The 23477-nt window shown below is 31.1% G+C and overlaps 3 protein-coding genes and 1 long non-coding RNA gene across 5 annotated transcripts; 3 read left to right on the forward strand and 1 right to left on the reverse strand.

The window, feature by feature from the left end:
* Nucleotides 1–2629: 2629 nt before the first annotated feature.
* On the forward strand, nucleotides 2630–3807 carry LOC142544394 (F-box protein At2g35280-like). The gene is made up of 3 exons (XM_075651448.1): nucleotides 2630–2787; nucleotides 3130–3295; nucleotides 3415–3807. The coding sequence occupies exons 1-3, from the start codon at nucleotides 2630–2632 to the stop codon at nucleotides 3805–3807; spliced, it is 717 nt and encodes a 238-aa protein (XP_075507563.1).
* Nucleotides 2973–7228, forward strand: LOC142547525 (putative transcription factor PosF21). Of its 2 annotated transcripts, none has more exons than XM_075655880.1 (5): nucleotides 2973–3295; nucleotides 3415–4289; nucleotides 5829–5961; nucleotides 6393–6477; nucleotides 6626–7228. In XM_075655880.1, exons 2-5 carry the CDS (start codon nucleotides 4246–4248, stop codon nucleotides 6964–6966), a joined length of 603 nt encoding a protein of 200 aa, XP_075511995.1. In that variant the 5' UTR covers nucleotides 2973–3295; nucleotides 3415–4245; the 3' UTR covers nucleotides 6967–7228. The 2 variants fall into 2 exon arrangements, with proteins under 2 accessions (XP_075511995.1, XP_075511996.1); XM_075655881.1 differs by having other exon boundaries at nucleotides 2976–3295; nucleotides 3415–3814.
* A 5600-nt stretch (nucleotides 7229–12828) lies between these two features.
* On the forward strand, nucleotides 12829–14704 carry LOC142547526 (uncharacterized). The gene is made up of 2 exons (XR_012820687.1): nucleotides 12829–13185; nucleotides 13305–14704. It is a non-coding gene; the product is annotated as an uncharacterized LOC142547526 (long non-coding RNA).
* Nucleotides 14705–15159: 455 nt separating this feature from the next.
* LOC142547524 (putative aldo-keto reductase 2) lies at nucleotides 15160–19034 on the reverse strand. The gene is made up of 5 exons (XM_075655879.1): nucleotides 18722–19034; nucleotides 17980–18180; nucleotides 17293–17465; nucleotides 17102–17204; nucleotides 15160–15842 (listed from the first exon to the last, which is right to left on the reverse strand). The coding sequence occupies exons 1-5, from the start codon at nucleotides 18935–18937 to the stop codon at nucleotides 15504–15506; spliced, it is 1032 nt and encodes a 343-aa protein (XP_075511994.1). The 5' UTR covers nucleotides 18938–19034; the 3' UTR covers nucleotides 15160–15503.
* Between the last annotated feature and the right edge of the window lie 4443 nt (nucleotides 19035–23477).

A 23477-nucleotide genomic window follows, 5' to 3' on the forward strand; every position in this document is an offset into this window, starting at 1 on the left:
GTGTGATAAGTATACAGAGTATTATAAATTTGAAAATAGTTGAGTTTAAAAATATTTTTTTAATTTTAAATTTTTTTTATATTAAAATGATACGATTATTTAAAAACTGAAAATAAAAATTATATAAATGAATATATTATTAAAATATGATAGTTATATATTCTATATTAAAATTATTTTTATGATATTGTTTTAATTAAAAGAAGGTCGATTATTTTTGTATTTTTATTGGGATATTTTTTTATTTATCATCAATTATATTATGAAATCAAAATAGTTATTCATTTATATTATATTATTAAATTTAAGCACGTTATACTAACTAATTTTCGTACGTTAATGTGACATCAAAATTTCTTTACATTGTTTGAGTTCATTAGTAGTTTTTGTATATCTATATATTTTTTTTTTCGATTTTTTCTTCAAGTTATCAATAATTTTTATAAAAGTTCAAACTATCTCAATAAATATTATCTAAATCTATGTATATCATATCTTAATAAAATAATATTTATTTTTTACACAAAAATTATATAAAAAAAGGTATCTACTTTTCTAAATTGTTAAAACTGGTTTATATTAATCTATATTTCTTATTTAGTGAAATTAATGAAACACGAAAAATACATATATGGAAATAAAATCAAGAGTGAACAGATCTTGCCACATAAAAAAAAATCTGAAAAAGGTCAATTGCTTCGCTTTTCTAACTCAAATAGAATTTCATGCAGAATCCATGAAGGACTAGGATACATGAAATTATTGATTACTATAAATAACAATGATCTTTATTATATTTTTCCATCCAAATCTTGTTCTTATTTCTTCTGAGCAAACTCTCATCTCTCAAGATTACAACGTGGAAATAAGCATAAAACAAGAAAAACTTGAAGCCTGCAATCATGCCAAGAATTAAGAAAAGATTATCCGGACAATATTCCGGCAAGGAAACTCAACGTGAGGTTTCAAGAATCGAAACGTTTCCGAATGAATTGGTTAGTAAAGTTTTGGCTCGAGTAGCAGCATCTTCGGTTATCGATATAATTAACGTCAAGTCGAGGTATGGCTATATGAGCACGATCCTGTGGTTTTTTTTTTTTGTTTTTTTATCATAAGTCTGAAAAAAGGTTTTAAAGATAATGTAATATTTCTTCATTACATTAATTATTAGGATATCGAAGTTACTATGTTCGAGGATGAAATTCTTTTTGGGTTATTATGTTTGTTATTTTTGTTTTTGAAATATACATTTATTTTCAATATGGCCAAATTTATCTCCTCTCGTCCCCATTGTCTGGTATATCTCAATGCAATCCTTTTTATCATTAGTAGGCGTTATTTGGTTCTTGAGATTGGATGAGTGAGAGGATGTACAATAGGATAAAAAAATAAACTGATACATAGGAATAAACAAGATTGCATGACTAATTATTTATGTTTGGTATGATTTTTAAAAAGTGGATTGAATTTCTTTGTTGGATTGTAACGATGAAACCATCCATATCATATATCCATCTGTGCTATTTATATCATTATACGTGTTTCAGTGGTATAACATGGTTACATTAATTGAATTTGACAAAAATACCCATCTCGAATTATATATATATTTTTCATTTAATGAAAATCAACATTTCTAAATAAATACCTAACATTTATGATTTTTTTTTTACCCGTGATGCCTATATACATGTTAAATTTTTTTTTTAATGTTATGTTTGTGTGATAAGTATATAGAGTATTATTAAATTGAAAATAGTTGAGTTTAAAAATATTTTTATATAATAAAAATAATAATAATTTTTATATTAGAAATGATTATTTAAAAACTGAAAAAATTAAATAAAAATAAATGAATATTTTATTAAAATATGATAGTTATATATTCTATAAATATATTAAAATTATTTTTATGATATTGTTTTAATTAAAAGAAGGCCGATTATTTTTGTATTTTTATGGGGGTATTTTTTATTTATCATCAATTATATTAAAAAATTAAAATAGTTATTTTTTTATATTATATTATTAAATTTAATCATATTATACTAACTAATTTTTGTACATTTCTTTACATTGTATGAGTTTATTAGTAATTTTTGTATATATCTGTCTATCTTTTTTCGATTTTTTCTTCAAGTTATCAATAAATCTTATCTAAATTTTCAAACTATCTCAATAAATCTCATCTAAATCTATGTATATCATATCTTAATAAAATAATATTTTTTTTACACAAAAATTATAAAAAAAGTATCTACTTTTCTAAACTGTTGAAACTATGAATTATAAAGTGTGTATTAATCTATATTTGATCTTATTTAATGAAATTAATGAAACACTAAAAATACATATATGGAAATAAAATTAAGAGTCCCACAAATCTTGTCACATGAAAAAAAAAATCTGAAAATGATCAATTTCTTAGCTTTTCTAATCCAAATAGATTTCCATGCAGAATCCTTGAAAGACTCGGACACATGAAATTATTGATTACTATAAATAAGAATCATCTTTATTATATTTTTCCATCCAATTTTTGTTCTTGTTTCTTCTGAGAAAACTCACATCTCTCAAGATTAAAACGTGGAAATAAGCTTAAAACAAGAAAAACTTGAAGCCTGCAATCATGCCAAGAATTAAGAAGAGATTATCCGGACAATGTTCCTGCAAGAAAACTCAACGTGAGGTTTCAAGAATCGAAACGTTTCCGAATGAATTGGTTAGTGAAGTTTTGGCTCGAGTAGCAGCATCTTCGGTTATCGATATAATCAACGCCAAGTCGAGGTATGGCTACATGAACACGATCCTATGTTTTTTTTTTTTTTTTTTATCATAAGTCTTAAAAAGAGTTTTAAAGATAAAGTAATTTTTCTTCGTTACATTAATTATTAGGATACACGTGAATAATACACATATCCCACTCGCACTTGACAGGCAAGAACGAGTTATCTTTTCTTCTTCAATGGCTTCCGCCATATCTGCTAATATTAATATATATGACATTCGAATCATGGAAATAGACCAATAACCCTTACGGGTTTTGAATTTTTTCGTCTCATGTTGTAGTTTCTTTAATTAAATTCGCTTTGATTTTTCAATTTTTTTTTTGGGGTATGGAAAATACAGTTGTAAAACATTCAAAGAAATTGGCGAAGATTCGCATGTCTACCATCACGTGTCTCTGGACAATCTGTGTACAGATTCCTGGACGCCTCTGAGTGAAGAACAGCATGCTTTCTTGAACAAGTGCTGGAAATCGGAAAATCCCGAATTGTTGTATCGACAAGCGGTGGTAAGTTTGTTTAGTTCAATGATTGGATAATTGTTGGATTCTATGAGATAATGATCATGTATATTATATATGTTGAATGATGCCGATTAATTAATTAATTTTCAAATTTCTTGATTCAGGTGGACTACTTTAATGGGGTGGATCTTGAATCGGCTTGCAACCAACTACACAAGGCTATGAAGTCAAGTCACATTGGGGCACTTTATGTCACTTGCATAATACTAATTTTGAACGATGATGACAAGTTTAAAGACAAGGGTATTGAAATCATTAGTAACATGCAGAAGTCCGCATCGATGAGACGAAAATTGATTTCGCACCGGAAAAATTTGATGGAATCTCTGAGGCGAATGTGGGTGAAGAATCCCATCTTAAACCAGCAGCCCATCTTCTGCAAAACGCCACATCGAAATCGCTGGAGATCTGGGTGGAGGGATATGGATGCAAAGTTGCAGTGCCAAGCTTGTTGTGTTGATAGGGAGATCAGTGCTATTTGCGGTTTTTTCAATTGAGGATTTGGTAAGACTTTAATGTAACTAACGTGACTTTAATGTTAGCTTTAGTCATATTTTGATCAGTCGGATGTATGGATATTTAGATCCTAAAAGATTAAAGATACATTATTTCCTGAAAAATGTCTTTAAGATACATCTTTATTTGTAGAAATTTGAGTACATTCTGTGATATACACTCATATATTCATGATTAGATATTTCAAAAGCTTCCTCACTATAGAGTAAGTCTTGGTATCAGCTGAGAACATAGCATACAAGATATCGATGTTAGGTAGATTTCAGAAGCCTCCTCACTAGAAGAAGTCTTGCTTCCTGCGGAAGGATGTAGAAGAGAGCCATTTTGTTTGGTTTTTCCACCAGTTCTCAGTTGCAACGACTCTTTCTTCCGCAGTGAGATTTGGAAGCAGCCCCAATTCACCAAACACTTGCTTGATCATGCTTGATATATCCTCATCGCGGCTGCCAGTGTTTCTAACCAGGTCTGACATTGTAGCAGTCATCATATCAGTAAACTTGTTAATTGCCTCCACAAATGGGTGATCATCCAACACCTGGTACTTTTTCCGTGCTACATACCTGGTAAAATAACATGTCACAATTGTTAAAAACACAAACGAGATGGTCATCAGTTGGTGTATCACTAGGAGTAGTAGGATGTCTTTATCTGCTTTCCCATAGAAGAAACATTTCTGCCACAACTTGAACTGATGGGGGACGGAACAAATATAAATTAATGGGAGCCAAAACAACAAAATTCCTACACAGAATTTTAGTGATGTTTTTTTTTTTCCTTTTGAGAATCACGAGTAACAATAGCACAGTAACTTACATTTCAGGCTAGACAATCAGAAAATCACAAGTTCTTAATTAAAACTCAATGGTACTTGATTAGTCACAAATACTAAACCATCACATTCTTCAGTCAACATTGGTTTTGCTTATCATATTTCAGGGTTCCATAGGCAACACAATCATCGCCTTCCTGAAAAAAGAAATGATACATAGCCATACAGATAACATAAATAAGATAACTAAACTTTAAACAAATTGTAATAAATCACAAAAGAACTTCAAACTTTTGTGAATGTATACATAGGAATCAGTGCCTGATATGTTAAACATTAGACAGCTTTATAAATTCAGCCAAAATAGAGCTCGCGGCACTTCTTGGTCTTGCAATTCTCTATCTCATCAAGATTTTGATATGGTGTCGGCGCTGTCAGCTGAACCTTCGCATTTCTAGCAGATAAAAGGCTGCAAAATACTATATATAAAAAGTTAACATTATTCTAACAAGATGGTAATGCCACCACCATGGTTCCACGCATTATTAATCAGATTTCACCATTCCATCTGCGGTAAATGATCCACCCCACTCCATAACTCACAATGTTTATATGTATAGAATCTTGAAACTTTTAAACCCCTCAAAATTTTTATTATTGATTTTCTTTTGACACAATTCTTACAAATTTTTTAGTTAAGGGCCATGCCTTAGGTTTGGTGCGAAATTTTGTGCTTAATGATAGCTATTGTTTCACATTTTTATTGATATTTACCAATGTTGAATTTTGTTTCGTAAATCTCTATCATATGATTACATGAGATGAAACTTTTGTATCACTTTTCTGTCTGCACCTGCATATTCTGGGTTGCTAATGTTGTTTGTCCTTTGGGCCTGACACATGACATGTCATTCTAGCCCTTCTCGTGTGAATAGATTAAGAAGTTCCATGTATCATATTACTTTACATCCCTTGTATTCAACAAAGTATTATTTCGCTATCAATGTCTAAATTTGTTAGATTGCCAAAGAAAGAAAAATGAAATTGATTTGAAATTATTGTGCTGCGTTTCAATTCCTTCCGGGTAACCAAAACTACCAATTTATATTTCCCAAAACTGTTATGTTGCAATCTAGTATGTAGGCATTTACTTCAAATATTTTCTTGGAAAAAAGAAAATTTAATTTAATTTGATTGTTTTTTAACTTCCGTCTCTTTTGTGGCTCCTGATAGGATTTGGGCAAATAGGCAGTCAGCAGCGAGGTCAAAGGAACGGAAGATGAGATATATTGCTGAGCTTGAAAGGAAAGTCCAAACTTTGCAAACTGAAGCAACTTCCTTGTCTGCTCAGTTGACCTTATTGCGGGTGATTTTTACGTTTCCTTTTTATTCCAACTGCAGATTCCTCCCATGAAATGGAAAGCAAGTAAATGTATCGGAATTAAAATATGGGTGAATTTAAACATTAGAGCTGCTGACATCCAAGAATCGTTTGTTGTGTTAAGCCTAGCATTGGCATTCTTAAATTTATTGTGGTGTAGCAAACATACGCACCTGGAGCTATGTCTGTTCTTTGTGGTGAAAAACTTTTAACTTCCACTCATGCAACAAACATGTACGTATTTGACATTCTTCACGAGCAGGTTTCTTGTTTATTTCCCTCGTCTAAGAAAAGGGGAGAAAGGCCGATGCTTCTCTGTTCTTGTTTTATCGCCTTTATGTTTTTCTCACTCTTGTTAAATATTTTATAACCAAGATCAGTAAGCATCATGTTCACTTCTAATATTTAATCAACAGAGAGATACACATGGTCTTACTGTAGAAAACAATGAGCTCAAACCGCGGTTACAAACTATGGAACAACAAGTGCAGTTGCAAGATGGTATGTTTCAGAACCTCTTAACTACTTACTCCCGTAGGAACTTTAATTCGAGTTGCATTTTAAAAGCTCCTATGCATGCTCAAATCTATTTACTTTCCAGAATTTGTTGTTTGATGCTGATTGATGTCTTTTATATCCATTAAACCAGCGTTAAATGATGCCCTGAAGGAGGAGGTTCAGCTTCTTAAGGTGCTGACAGGACAGACGATTCCAAATGGTGGACCTATGCTGAATTTTCCTGCATCAACCTATGGAACCGAAAAGCCTTACTATAGTAACAACCAAGCTATGCATGCATTATTAACAGCTCAACAATTACAGCAGCTCCAATTACATTCCCAGAAGCAACAGAATCAGTTTCAAAAGCACCAGATGCACCAATTTCAGCAGCAGCCACAACCCTCTATGCAGCTGCATCAACAAGCTGGGGACGTGAAGGCATCATCCATTCAAAAAGACATTGATCCAGATGCGTCGTCAAAGGATTAGAAATGGAAGCTGGGACATGTACCCGATGATGACCGAGGTCTGTACATCCCTAGAATTCTTGACGGTGGTCTGTTTCATATCTCAGTAAACCTTTGTTTAGTATGTTTTGTAATGTATATCTACATGATCTGGGATTTGTCTAGGCAGTGCAGTGAGCTTTAGTTGCATATCGAAGTTACTATGTTCGAGCTCGAGGATGAAATTCTTTGTGGCCTATAATGTTTGTTATTTTTGTTTTTGAAATATACATTTATTTTCAATATGGCCAAATTTATCCCCTCTCGTCCCCTATATCTCAGTGCAATTCTTGTTATAATTAGTAGGCGTTATTTGGTTCTTCATGAGATTGGATGAGTGAGAGGGTGTACAATATGATAAAAAAAATTAAACTGACACATAGGAATAAACAAGATTGTAAGACTAATTATTTATATTTGGTATGATTTTTAAAAAGTGGATTGAATTTGTTTGTTGGATTGTAACAATGAAATCATCCATATTATATATCCATATGTGCTATTTATATCATTATACGTGTGTCAGTGATATAACATGGTTACATTAATTGAATTTGACAAAAATACCCTTCTCCAATTATAATTTTGTTTTTTTTTTTCCATTTAATGAAAAATATCTTAACTACTTTTCTAAATAAATACCTAACATTTATGATATTTTTTTTAATGTTATGTTTGTGTGATAAGTATACAGAGTATTATAAATTTGAAAATAGTTGAGTTTAAAAATATTTTTTTAATTTTAAATTTTTTTTATATTAGAAATGATACGATTATTTAAAAACTGAAAATAAAAATAATATAAATGAATATATTATTAAAATATGATAGTTATATATTCTATATTAAAATTATTTTTATGATATTGTTTTAATTAAAAGAAGGTCGATTATTTTTGTATTTTTATTGGGATATTTTTTTATTTATCATCAATTATATTATGAAATCAAAATAGTTATTCATTTATATTATATTATTAAATTTAAGCACGTTATACTAACTAATTTTCGTACGTTAATGTGACATCAAAATTTCTTTACATTGTCTGAGTTCATTAGTAGTTTTTGTATATCTATATATTTTTTTTTTTCGATTTTTTCTTCAAGTTATCAATAATTTTTATAAAAGTTCAAACTATCTCAATAAATATTATCTAAATCTATGTATATCATATCTTAATAAAATAATATTTATTTTTTACACAAAAATTATAAAAAAAAAGGTATCTACTTGTAGGGCCCATAATCCCTACACGAGGACTGAGACAAGGAGATCCGTTATCACCTTATCTATTTGTTTTATGTGCATACGGTTTATCTGCTCTATTTACTTCGTATGAGGCAAGAGGGTGGATCCGGGGTGTGCGTGTTGCTTCATCTAGTCCATCGGTTTCTCATCTTTTCTTTGCGGACGATAGTTTGGTGTTCTTCAGGGCTTCGTTGGAAGAAGGGGCTCGTGTTAAAGAATGTCTACATGCCTATGAAAGAGCATCGGGTCAGTTGATTAACTATGATAAGTCAGCGCTATCCTTTAGCCCAAATACCAACTCATCTCTTATTGAGTCAATCAAAATGGTTTTGACCATTCCAGTAGTTCAAAGACATGATATCTACTTGGGACTACCCACGGTTTCGCTGAGAAGCAAGAGACTCCAATTCCGATATCTGGTGGACAGAGTGGTTAAGAGAACCCAAGGATGGGGACATAAATGTTTCTCGGTCGGGGGAAAGGAATTACTTATCAAATCTGTACTCCAATCTATCCCTACTTATGCTATGTCCTGCTTCAGAATTCCTAAGTCAATCTGTGATGAGATCGAGAAAGAATGTGCAAATTTCTGGTGGGGAGTGGAGAATGGAAAGAGGAAATTGCACTGGAAAACTTGGGATTTTCTATGCAAACCGAAAATTAGGGGAGGACTCGGCTTTCGAAAAATGGATGAATTTAACCGAGCACTGTTGGCCAATCAATTCTGGAGACTATTGCGAAATCCTGAATCCCTAGCAACCAAAGTCCTTAAGGGACGGTACTTTCGACATGGAGATATTATGACCGCAGGGACAGGTACCAATCCGTCATTTATTTGGAGATCTCTTGTCTGGAGCAGAGAAATTCTTGATAAGGGATTGATTTGGCGAGTTGGAAATGGACACTCAATAAGAATCTTTGAGGATAATTGGGTTCCAGGTTTGACATCAAAATTATGCATTCCCAATGAAACATGGCAGAATGATGCGAAAGTAGAGTCCTTGATTATAAATGGAGTTTGGGACACTTCGGCGATATTGCACAACTTCAATCCATTCATTGCCGAGAAAATAATACAGACTCCTCTTCTTGCTCAACATACTGGTGATACCAGATTTTGGCGTTTTGATACGAAAGGTCACTGCTCCGCGAGGGATGGTTATCGTCTACAGAGAGGTCTTTTTTCACCCCCGGGGAACCAATCAGAGCATTCAATGCAAAAATGGTGGTCCTTTATCTGGAGCCTCTCCATACCCCCGAAGGTACGCATTTTTTGGTGGCGGGTAGCCCATGATATCATTCCCACAAACCTAAATCTACTCCACCATCATGTGCCAGTTAGTGGGCAGTGTTACTTATGCTATTCCCAACATGATTCTACATGCCACTCATTATTTTTTTGTGAGGCTGTCAAGAAGCGATGGAAGGAGACAGAATATTACTCAATGCTAAAATCTGTCAAAAGAGCCTGCACGATGGACTTGTGCTGTTGGATGAGCGAACAATTATCCCATAAGAATTTTGAAAATTTTGCTATACTATCCTGGGCAGTATGGAAAGAAAGGCTAAAGATCCTACATGGCAATGACGGGCTACTCAATGAAAGGGTAATTACTTGGAGCAATACCTTTCTAACCGAATTCCAAGCTGCTAAATCGACTCCTCGAAGTCCTCCCCAAGGGCGAGCTCTGACCAGCAAATGGAAGCCACCAGAAGCAAATGATTTAAAGATGAATGTTGTTGCATGCTTCAATGAACACCTGAATCGATACAGTATAGGTGGAGCACTACGAGACAACCAAGGTAGACTACTCCTGGCCTTTGGGAAACAAATTTCGAAACCAATATCAGTGCTTATGGGAGAACTAGAGGCAGTTCATGCAGGTATCAAGTTATTATATGACAAACATATCCATGATGTCCAAGTTACAACAGATTCCTTATTGGCAGTGCAAGCAGTCACGACCTTTAAGGATGACATTAGCTATGTAGGATTACGGGCTTCGGTAATCAAAGATCTGGTCCAGAAGCCGGTAGTGTCAAGTCTTACTTATGAGAATAGATTGGCTAATAATATGGCCCACAGTATTGCTCATTTTTCTTCTTGCTCCCACTCATCCTTTGTCTAGAAGAATGGCGAGTTTCCTCTGTGGCTAGTAAATCTTGTAACTCTTGATCTTTCTCAATAAAATTACAAGTTTTTGCTGTAAAAAAAAAAAAGGTATCTACTTTTCTAAATTGTTAAAACTGGTGTATATTAATCTATATTTCTTATTTAGTGAAATTAATGAAACACGAAAAATACATATATGGAAATAAAATCAAGAGTGAACAGATCTTGCCACATAAAAAAAATCTGAAAAAGGTCAATTGCTTCGCTTTTCTAACTCAAATAGAATTTCATGCAGAATCCATGAAGGACTAGGATACATGAAATTATTGATTACTATAAATAACAATGATCTTTATTATATTTTTCCATCCAAATCTTGTTCTTATTTCTTCTGAGCAAACTCCCATCTCTCAAGATTACAACGTGGAAATAAGCATAAAACAAGAAAAACTTGAAGCCTGCAATCATGCCAAGAATTAAGAAAAGATTATCCGGACAATATTCCTGCAAGGAAACTCAACGTGAGGTTTCAAGAATCGAAACGTTTCCGAATGAATTGGTTAGTAAAGTTTTGGCTCGAGTAGCAGCATCTTCGGTTATCGATATAATTAACGTCAAGTCAAGGTATGGCTACATGAGTACGATCCTATATTTTTTTTTATCATAAGTCTGAAAAAAAGTTTTAAAGATAATGTAATTTTTCTTCATTACATTAACTATTAGGATATCGAAGTTACTATGTTCGAGGATGAAATTCTTTGTGGGCTATAATGTTTGTTATTTTTGTTTTTGAAATATACATTTATTTTCAATATGGCCAAATTTATCTCCTCTCGTCCCCATTGTCTGGTATATCTCAATGCAATCCTTTTTATCATTAGTAGGCGTTATTTGGTTCTTGAGATTGGATGAGTGAGAGGATGTACAATAGGATAAAAAATAAACTGATACATAGGAATAAACAAGATTGCATGACTAATTATTTATGTTTGGTATGATTTTTAAAAAGTGGATTGAATTTGTTTGTTGGATTGTAACGAAGAAACCATCTATATCATATATCCATCTTTGCTATTTATATCATTATACGTGTTTCAGTGGTATAACATGGTTACATTAATTGAATTTGACAAAAATACCCTTCTCGAATTATATATATATATTTCATTTAATGAAAAGCAACTTTTCTAAATAAATACCTAACATTTATGATTTTTTTTTTACCCGTGATGCCTATATACATGTTAAATTTTTTTTTTAATGTTATGTTTGTGTGATAAGTATATAGAGTATTATTAAATTGAAAATAGTTGAGTTTAAAAATATTTTTATATAATAAAAATAATAATAATTTTTATATTAGAAATGATTATTTAAAAACTGAAAAAATTAAATAAAAATAAATGAATATTTTATTAAAATATGATAGTTATATATTCTATAAATATATTAAAATTATTTTTATGATATTGTTTTAATTAAAAGATGGCCGATTATTTTTGTATTTTTATGGGGGTATTTTTTATTTATCATCAATTATATTAAAAAATTAAAATAGTTATTCTTTTATATTATATTATTAAATTTAATCATATTATACTAACAAATTTTTGTACATTTTTTTACATTGTATGAGTTTATTAGTAATTTTGTATATATCTGTCTATTTTTTTTCGATTTTTTCTTCAAGTTATCAATAAATCTTATCTAAATTTTCAAACTATCTCAATAAATCTCATCTAAATCTATGGATATCATATCTTAATAAAATAATATTTTTTTTACACAAAAATTATAAAAAAAATATCTACTTTTCTAAACTGTTGAAACTATGAATTATAAAGTGTATATTAATCTATATTTGATCTTATTTAATGAAATTAATGAAACACTAAAAATACATATATGGAAATAAAATTAAGAGTCCCACAAATCTTGTCACATGAAAAAAAAATCTGAAAATGATCAATTTCTTAGCTTTTCTAACCCAAATAGATTTCCATGCAGAATCCTTGAAAGACTCGGACACATGAAATTATTGATTACTATAAATAAGAATCATCTTTATTATATTTTTCCATCCAATTTTTGTTCTTGTTTCTTATGAGAAAACTCACATCTCTCAAGATTAAAACGTGGAAATAAGCAAAACAAGAAAAACTTGAAGCCTGCAATCATGCCAAGAATTAAGAAGAGATTATCCGGACAATGTTCCTGCAAGAAAACTCAACGTGAGGTTTCAAGAATCGAAACGTTTCCGAATGAATTGGTTAGTGAAGTTTTGGCTCGAGTAGCAGCATCTTCGGTTATCGATATAATCAACGCCAAGTCGAGGTATGGCTACATGAACACGATCCTATGGTTTTTTTTTTTTTTTATCATAAGTCTTAAAAAGGGTTTTACAGATAAAGTAATTTTTCTTCGTTACATTAATTATTAGGATACACGTAAATAATACACATATCCCACTCGCACTTGACAGGTAAGAACGAGTTATCTTTTCTTCTTCAATGGCTTCCGCCATATCTGCTAATATTAATATATATGACATTCGAATCATGGAAATAGACCAATAACCCTTACGGGTTTTGAATTTTTTTGTCTCATGTTGTAGTTTCTTTAATTAAATTCGCTTTGATTTTTCAATTTTTTTTTTTGGGGTATGGAAAATACAGTTGTAAAACATTCAAAGAAATTGGCGAAGATTCGCATGTCTACCATCACGTGTCTCTGGACAATCTGTGTACAGATTCCTGGACGCCTCTGAGTGAAGAACAACATGCTTTCTTGAACAAGTGCTGGAAATCGGAAAATCCCGAATTGTTGTATCGACAAGCGGTGGTAAGTTTGTTTAGTTCAATGATTGGATAATTGTTGGATTCTATGAGATAATGATCATGTATATTATATATGTTGAATGATGCCGATTAATTAATTAATTTTCAAATTTCTTGATTCAGGTGGACTACTTTAATGGGGTGGATCTTGAATCGGCTTGCAACCAACTACACAAGGCTATGAAGTCAAGTCACATTGGGGCACTTTATGTCACTTGCATAATACTAATTTTGAACGATGATGACAAGTTTAAAGACAAGGGTATTGAAATCATTAGTAACATGCAGAAGTCCGCATCGATGAGACGAAAATTGATTTCGCACCGGAAAAATTTGATGGAATCTCTGAGGCGAATGTGGGTGAAGAATCCCATCTTAAACCAGCAGCCCATCTTCTGCAAAACGCCACATCGAAATCGCTGGAGATCTGGGTGGAGGGATATGGATGCAAAGTTGCAGTGCCAAGCTTGTTGTGTTGATAGGGAGATCAGTGCTATTTGCGGTTTTTTCAATTGAGGATTTGGTAAGACTTTAATGTAACTAACGTGACTTTAATGTTAGCTTTAGTCATATTTTGATCAGTCGGATGTATGGATATTTAGATCCTAAAAGATTAAAGATACATTATTTCCTGAAAAATGTCTTTAAGATACATCTTTATTTGTAGAAATTTGAGTACATTCTGTGATATACACTCATATATTCATGATTAGATATTTCAAAAGCTTCCTCACTATAGAGTAAGTCTTGGTATCAGCTGAGAACATAGCATACAAGATATCGATGTTAGGTAGATTTCAGAAGCCTCCTCACTAGAAGAAGTCTTGCTTCCTGCGGAAGGATGTAGAAGAGAGCCATTTTGTTTGGTTTTTCCACCAGTTCTCAGTTGCAACGACTCTTTCTTCCGCAGTGAGATTTGGAAGCAGCCCCAATTCACCAAACACTTGCTTGATCATGCTTGATATATCCTCATCGCGGCTGCCAGTGTTTCTAACCAGGTCTGACATTGTAGCAGTCATCATATCAGTAAACTTGTTAATTGCCTCCACAAATGGGTGATCATCCAACACCTGGTACTTTTTCCGTGCTACTACATACCTGGTAAAATAACATGTCACAATTGTTAAAAACACAAACGAGATGGTCATAAGTTGGTGTATCACTAGGAGTAGTAGGATGTCTTTATCTGCTTTCCCCAAAGAAGAAATATTTCTGGCACAACTTGAACTGATGGGGGACGAAACAAATATATATTAGTGGGAGCCAAAATGATCCACCCCACTCCGTAACTCACAATGTTTGTATGTATAGAATCTTGAAACTTTTAAACCCCTCAAAATTTGTCAAATTTCTCATGAACAAACTGCAAATTACAGTAAGAAACTGAAACGTCTCAAATTTCTAAGGTTTCTACGAGATTCGGCTCTGGTATGCTGAAAAATGGGTGCAATACATTGAAGAAACATGTACAGAAGATATCTCTACAACAAGAACGCACAAAAATCCACATCAAATATTGAGGAGGAAGTACCAAAATCAGATAGCCCTCGATTACTTCCGAAGCTAAATTTGTACACACTATCCATTCTACGCGGGAGTTCAACAAAATTTAATTTAAAATAATTGGTTTTAATTTGATCAAATCAAGATATTCCCTCATCGTTTATTTTTATTTGAAAAAGTAAAAGGAAAAAATATATATACTAAAAATTCTGGTAATTAGTAAAAAAAAAACTTAAATAGATAATAGAAAAACGCAACTTATGATAACATTTTAAAAAAAAAACAAACTTATTATTGAACACGAGAACCAAAGTGAACAAATTTAGACCGAGCTTAGCTCGTAAAATGAGATGATGAAGTTAGACCGTAAAATAAGACGATGTGATAAAAAATAATATAAAGATAACATAATTATTTTTAATTTCAATTATTGTAATATTCATCGAGAGAACCAGACATACAACTCAAGAAAAACTTAAAATAACGCATCTTCATAAACATGACACAACAATATGCATGTATTTCGTCCGCATAACCCGAGAGGGTAATATGTGTATATTTCATTACATAACACAAACCGGAGTTATATTGAGGAATTTCGCGCCGGGGCGGAAGTGAAACTTGGAAAAAACGGGGATCGAAATCATATTTTTCGGTCTATCTAGTACACACAAAAACCCAAGTCCATACGAAAACTTAAAATTTAAAGGAGATGACAGTCCCTGCAGGGAACTTCTAGATTCGCCACTGATTGAAAGGATAATTATACTAGAGATTTCGATGCACAAGAGCTGACTACTTTTGCCGAGTAGTCACACACTATTCAGCTTTCCAAGAGGAAAGTGGAGGGGTCTCTGAATTGGTCCATGTGTTGAACATGAAAGCATGCCTTTCTCCCTTGACCACATCGGCTGAAGCATAGGATTCAAGTTCACTCATCTCTTCGGGAGTTAATTTTACAGAGAGTGCTTCAATATTTTGATTGAAGTTCTCAATCTTGGTAGTGCCTGGTATGGGGACTACGTCGTCTCCTTGATGTAGAACCCAGGCGAGTGCAAGTTGAGATGAAGTGCATCCTTTTCTTGATGCCATTTCACTAACTCGCTCGAATATCAACTTGTTGTTTTCAAGATTTTCTACCTGGAGCCTGGGAAATATCTACAGAGTATGATTCTTGAATCAGTATATAAACGAAAAAATCTTGGACCGAACAGATGAAGGTAGAACCCGAAAGATTACTTCGACGAAGAATGCAATAAATCATGAATCCAAAACTAATGTTCAAGATGAAATTGCTAAAGCATATAAATGCCATTCTGGATGTGGTAATTCGCTAAGTTGAGCCTTCCGTTGCCATGACCTTTTTTAATTGTTCAAGGTTTACATATGCTGTGACAGAAAAGATGATCTAATGTCTGTGAGTTGATGACGTGATTCTACTGCGGACTTAGTAAATCAGTAATTGGACATAATAGTTTTCTTTTATATAAAAAAGAACATCACTAAAGTTGAGAGTATTGTGAGAATCCCAAGAATGTAGTGAAGGAATCCTACACCAATATTTCAACAAGTTCCACAGAAAATGTTCAACTGCATAAGAACATCAAGATAGGAAGGTAGGTTAGGTTTGATTAGGAAAATGAACCCAACATCATATAACAATTACAAACTGAATTTTGGCAAGGTAGAAATATGAAGATAAAAAGTTTTGAAAGCCACAAACAAATCTTTATAAGTTCGATTTATTTGCAAATATAGGAAAAAAGTTCACACATTTGAGAGAAAAAGAATCAAATATTTACTGATGAAAAATGTCTAATTCTTGCTCAAGTTTTATGCCTTAACATTTACATGTGATAACACCTTAAAACAAGCATAATGTGCTTAAAATGTTACCTAAACTAGCCCATAAAATCCTAATATAATCCAAAACTAACATAAAAACAAACTTAAGGCCCATAAGTAATAATTATGTTCTAACTAATAATAAATTATAAAATACTGTAGTTCATTACTAAATCTGTGATCTTAGCATTCAATTGAATTGATCTATTCCTAAATTTCCAAGCACAGGATTTTCAATTTTGGCCTGTCCAAACTCAAAAATATCTTCAGTTGGCATTGATTTTATCAAAATGATGAACATGAAAAGCCTTGATAGATTTAGTAAAAGTTTTTGAGATTATACTGAAGATCACATCCCTATTAATCCTTGATGAAATGCACATAGAACAAAGCCACTGCCTAATCAAATACTCTCTCCTACCAGCACAAATCAGCATTTACTTTGTTCCAAAATTTTCATTCCGCATACTACTTCTATTTATAGATTAGATTAGCTTGTCAATAAGGCTACGTTTATTCTGCAAGAGCAACTGACTGTGTGATGATAATACACATGCCATTGACACACTAACCTTTCGCATGTCACCCTCGGACAAGTTCTCCATCAACTTGGGACCAGTCGAAAAGAAACCACGTCCAAGAGGACTATATGGGACAATTCCAATACCTAGCTCTCTGAAATTCAAAGTCGAACAGTAAAGAAGATGGTATAATTGTCTAGCATACTAATATTATAGTGTGTGTACGTGTGTGAGAGAGTTACCTGCAAGTAGGAACTATTTCCTGTTCTAAATCCCTTGACCACAATGACCACTCATTCTGAACGGCGGTAATTGGATGAACAGCGTGAGCCCTTCTAATTGTTGAAGCACATGCCTCTGAGAGACCAATGTACTTTATTTTCCCTTCTTCAACAAGTTTCTTTAATTCTCTCATCTTGAAATGCATGCAATAAAATAAAGATATTAGGAAAAATCCAATCCTACAATTCTCATTCCAACCACTATGTTCTTGCTCATCCCAAAGTTGAGTACAAAATGAATTACAGTTCTGATGAAAACAACCGAATGAAAGGAAAATTAAGATACAGTTTCTAGGAAACTGAGAGGAGTATAGGACCACAAATACAATCTAAACGGGTAGAATATAACTTGAGATTTAATGACGTACCTCACAGAGAAATACTCTCCAGCATGATGATGGATAATAAAAATAGAGCCTAAGAACTGGGAATGAACATCTCATTCCATTTATACACATAATGCAATATTTTCACTCAACGAAACTAAAAGTTAAATTAACATACCATAAACTTTCAAGAATCACAATGCAAAAGCAAGATTATAATCCTGATCAAAGTATCTGAATTCAACTCACAAGTGAACAGAACTAAACCAAGAATATAGCAATGATCAATTTATTCAAAAGAAACCTATGAAAGAGTGCTCACCGTGATTTCAATAGGGACACGGATATCAATCCTATGAACATAATAGAGATCAATGCAATCGATTTCAAGACGTTTCAAGCTCGCCTCACACGAGGCCCTCACATATGCCGGATCACCACGCACTTCCATTTTCCCATCTTTGTGCATTATACCAAACTTTGTGGCTATTTGAACTTTTTCTCTCATTCCACCCTTCAAGGCCTACAGCAATTCAGACAAAATAGTGAACCTACATACGGGCTTACTTGGAATTAATTTCAAGCGGAATACGTCTCGTTCCAATTTGCATCCTATTTTTGCTGCTAGAAGTTGTAAATATCTCTACATGCAGAAATGTTTGCACACACAAGTGAAAAACTGAGCTATATAATGATTTGCACTCACTCAATTGATTTTTCAGCGAGATTTAAACACATTTTAAATACACAGATTGTTATAACATATCGTCCTATATTTCTTCGCCTTCAAGAACATATTCCAAAAATTTTGTGCGTTCAGTCATCTGCTTCAAGATTCTTGTACTAATCTATTCTAATACATTGATTCACTCAAACGGAGAACAGAATTGGCAATCTTAAACTGGACAATTCCGAAACCAAAGCATGTTTAAAAACTAAATCAAACAAAAACTCATCAAAGAAATAGTCCAAATAAAAACGTGGGACGAAATTTCACAATCAAATCAAATCAAACATAGAAAAACCAGAAACAAAACAAAGCGTCGAAGTAAAAAAAATCAGACCTTTCCGAGTAAAATCTCGTTGGTGTGGGGGCCATAGACGTCCGAAGTATCAAGAAACGTGACTCCAGAATCGATAGCATGGTGAATCAGAGAGATCATTTCGGGCTCCGGCTTCGGTGACCCGTAATTGCCCGACATGCCCATGCATCCCAATCCTAGTTTCGACACCTCCAATCCCTGTGAACCCAGCTTGATTCTCTCTACTTTCACTGCCATTTCGCTTCACTAGGGCTTCGAATGTGTCACTCGAAGTGGGATTTATACAAGCGTACGTGGGTGCTCTGCGAGTGAGAACTGTTAGCGAAATTGTGCACGGGGGAGAGGGAAAATATCGAGTCATTGATGACGTCAAAGGCTCGCAATCGCCAGCAATGACGTCACTTGAAGGCCAATAAATTCTTTTATGCCATGTGTATAAGATAATATACGAATACTTGTCTCCATCCAAATACTCGGTTTGAAACTTCGTACTTCTTTTTAGAAAGAAGAAGAAGTACTATTGATACCCCAGTGTTTTATTTTTTAACTTGGATCAACTCTATTTTTAAGAAAATGACCTCGTCAATTATATTTCAAATACACTTGAAGAGATCATTTTATTAAAAAAAAGTGTTTATTTAATCGAAGTTATTTAACCAATTTCCCTATTTTCGTCCTGGATAGTCGATCCGACTCGGGTCTGACCTGAACTACCTATAGACCAAAGCACATCCATGAGATTGGGCTTGGCCCAGATCTGACCCAAGTAAATGAGGGCAAGGACCTTAAAGTTAGAATTGCTCGGATAGCGGGATCCCACATTAGCCTATGAAAGACGCGTATAAATATTTAGTAACCAGGAAAGAAATTTGAAGTTATCCGGATACATTTCGATTTACCAAAGATAAGGGAAATCAGCACAAATCTAACAAAAAATCTAGTATTTTAAGTAATTTGACTTATTAGATTTCTTCTCATATAAGATATCTGAATCTTTTTAATTTTATAAATATCAAATACATCTCATGATTTTACAAGTTCACTCGTTATTATCACTTAATATACTACTTTTCTTGCACTTTTAAGTTTTGTCATAATACTGACCTAAGTATCGCTTCGATGCCTTTTAACTTTTGCTCGTCCGTACAGATCCGTATAGTTGTTTTGCTTGACCTGCACAACATCACACAAAAGATTTAGCTCACCAAACCGAATCTTAGATAAATTTTTGGTTACATCACATAAGTTGAAATATAATGAACTAAAATAATGATCGGAGACAATTTTAAATTATTTATTTTATTACATTTTATAATTATATATAAACAAGTTTGAATACAATAAAAAAAATCTCATTCATTTAATTCAAATTTACAAGTAAAAATTTATTGAATATATTATTTATCAAATACATAAACTACAACTTATGGATTAAATAGTTTATAAAACAATTCAATAAATTATTTTGTTAATTGATGTTTAAATTTCATTATTTTTCATAAATATAAATTTAATTTTGCTTAACATAAACCCAAAAATATTAAAAATTTAAAATTATGAAGTAATCATGTTTATTTTATTAAAGAATAATTTTTTAATAATTGTATTTTGTTTATATAAATGAAAGATTTTTAAATGTAAAACATAAATTGGAAATTTAAGGATATATAAATTGGGACTCGACTCGAGATGTACTTGCTTATCCATTATCCGATACCACACATTTCTTATGGATAATTATATAAGGATTTTGTTTATTTTTCAGAAATATCACAAACAATATCACTATTTAGGATTTTACATTGAATATCATTGATTAAAGAAGTGGATCTCACTAATATTTAATATAGCATATTTCCTAGCGTATTCAAACAAGATAAAAATATACCATTTACGCGCTAAAATGAACTCACATTTTTGGACCGAAATCATGTTTTTTAGATAAACCATATACTTGAGTTGATAACTTGTCGCTCATTGGTCTCATATTCCAACTGAAGCAGCGTTTTTCCAATGGACTAGCAATCTGATATATTGAACGTTATCTATAGCTCTAATTATTCATTTTCTTTCGTTCAATCATTTATAGTAGTCGATCAATAACCAGTCGTGAACTAATAATATTCTAGAAAATTACATATGCACAACAATATGAACAATATAGTAAGAAACACAAAATATGATGTAATATAAATGAACAAAATAATAGTTGATAAATATTTATTGTCATAATTTTATAACTGTTATTATGTTATTTATATTTTGTTCGTAATGTTGTTTGACATGACAATGATTATCATTAGTAGCATTTTTAGATGTTTGAAATTTCGTAATATTATTATAACTTTATTGTGAATAGTTATAGTGGTCATAATATAAATAATAGTTAGAGGAAAAAAAATGAATAACAAAATAATAATAGTTTATTTCGTTTGTAAAATCAAAACTTTCAAATTAAATGAAAAAATAGGCAAAAACTTGTGTGAGACGGTTTTACAGATCATATTTTGTGAGACAGATCTCCTATTTGAGTCATCCATGAAAAAATATTACTTTTTATGCTAAGAATATTACTTTTTTTATTGTAATTATCGGTAGGGTTGACCCATCTTACATATAAAGATTCGTGATACCGTCTCATATGAGATATACTCGAGAAAGTATATTAACTACTTTGGAGAAAGTATAATGATAAATACAATGTAGATACATTCCTAATATCTATTAAATCAACCATCTTTTTTCACCTTTAATCTACTAGCTTTAAATAGAATGAAAACTTTGACAAAAAGGGAATAATTTTGTGACAATTATTAAATTTTAGGCATCAAAAGTATTTCTAAATATTGTAAAATTAAAATATAGTAGAAAATTTTATAGACGATAAATAATTTATTATTTATACCGTAAATTTATTTCTTTTGTTAAAATTTTGTCATCATCTAATTAATCATAATTTTTATATAATTTTAAACATAATAAAAAGGGTATAAAAATGTCAGAAACTATAAAAGTTTATAATTAAAAATTAAACTATAAACTTATTTTAAGATCTGAAAATGATATATAATCGATTAAATTTTATCAAAAAACTTTCATAAATTATTAAAATCTGAGATTGAAAATTATTTGTCAATTAGATTTTATAAGGAAAAATATGAAATAATAATTTGGTTGCACGAAATAAGTATCAACTTAATATATGTACACATATATAATATAATATATTTAAAAAACCCAATTATAAACCAAATATAAAATTTTTTATATCGTATTTTTTCATCAATCATATTTAAAATAATATTTGTATTTTTTAAAAATTAAATAGTATACATATTTTTTAGTCATAAATTAGATAATTTCGAATCTTAATATGACAATCACTAAAAAATTAGTATAATCTTTTGATAATAAATATAATTGTAAAGTTCCCCTAAATAAATTTATCAATTTTTTGACTTAAAAAAATGCTAATTTGTTTTCGTAAAAATAATTGTAAAAATATAACAAAATAAATTTATTAATGTTGGCTAATTTTTTATACACGAATTTCTATGAGTTTTAAATAATCTAAAATTTGGATTCTATAATTATATGATTATCTTAATTTATATATTTACTTATCTAATTTTACATTTTGTATATATTTACGTTGATCTAATTATAAGTATATGTTTACATAAATATCTTGAATGAAGTAAAAATATATAAATATCAAATAATAAACAAATTAACCGTTAGTTATTAAAATAAAAAATTGTATAGCTAAATTATTTGAATGGATAATGTCACATATACGTACAATTTTTTGACTTACTCTTCTATGAATTTATTTAAAAAGTTCATTATTATATCTGATATTTATCATGTATCTAAATACGTTAAATTCTTGCGAATATTTTTTTCAATCAAAAGTGTTACTGATTTTTAAAATTTATCTAGTTCATATTATACAAAATATAAAAAAAAATTTAAAAATACCTTAAAGAATATTTAAATTTTAATGTCCAGCCCCACACTATTTAGAAATTCTGGCTACAATACCTCTTTGTTGGTGAGACCACTCTTACACTTTAAAAAATGTTGAAACAATACGAGGTGTGAATGTCAAGAGTCAACCTGTAACGTGAACCGAGATTGGTCCAAGATCTATTCGTTAGTTGGGGGAAGAATCAGCACGAATCGGATTTTTTGAGTAACATACCGATCTTTTTGATAAATCTCTTAGGCATAGTTTGGTACATAGGATAAGGGAGTGATTGATAAATAATCCTCCTTATCCCATGTTTGATACCTTTTTAAAAAGTCCATGATAAATAATTTTTTAGAAAGATAAAATGTCCCTTCTATTATGTGTGATAATTTTAATTTAATGATAAATACACTGTAAATGACTTAATTGGCCTCAATTTATAAATGATTTTTATAAATCTATGCTAGTAGGTAGAAATTAAAATCAAATAATTTTTTTTATTTATTTTTATATATTTTATAATATGATAATTATATAAATGAATTCGAGATAATTATATAAATAATTTTTATAAATATCAATAAAATTATTAGTATCACTCGATTAACCTTAAAAATTGATATTTGACTTGACTCACAAAATCAAGTGCTCAATTATCATATTATATAATATATAAAATTAGGTAAAAATAAATAAATCATGTAAGCACTATAGGCGCATGAACTGATAAAAAATATGAACTCAAGCAACAACTTTGAAATTATAAAATTTATTATGATAAGGTTAATTTTGTCATTACAATCT

This window comes from Primulina tabacum, chromosome 5 (genome assembly GCF_025594145.1).
Source record: "Primulina tabacum isolate GXHZ01 chromosome 5, ASM2559414v2, whole genome shotgun sequence".
NCBI lineage: Eukaryota > Viridiplantae > Streptophyta > Magnoliopsida > Lamiales > Gesneriaceae > Primulina > Primulina tabacum.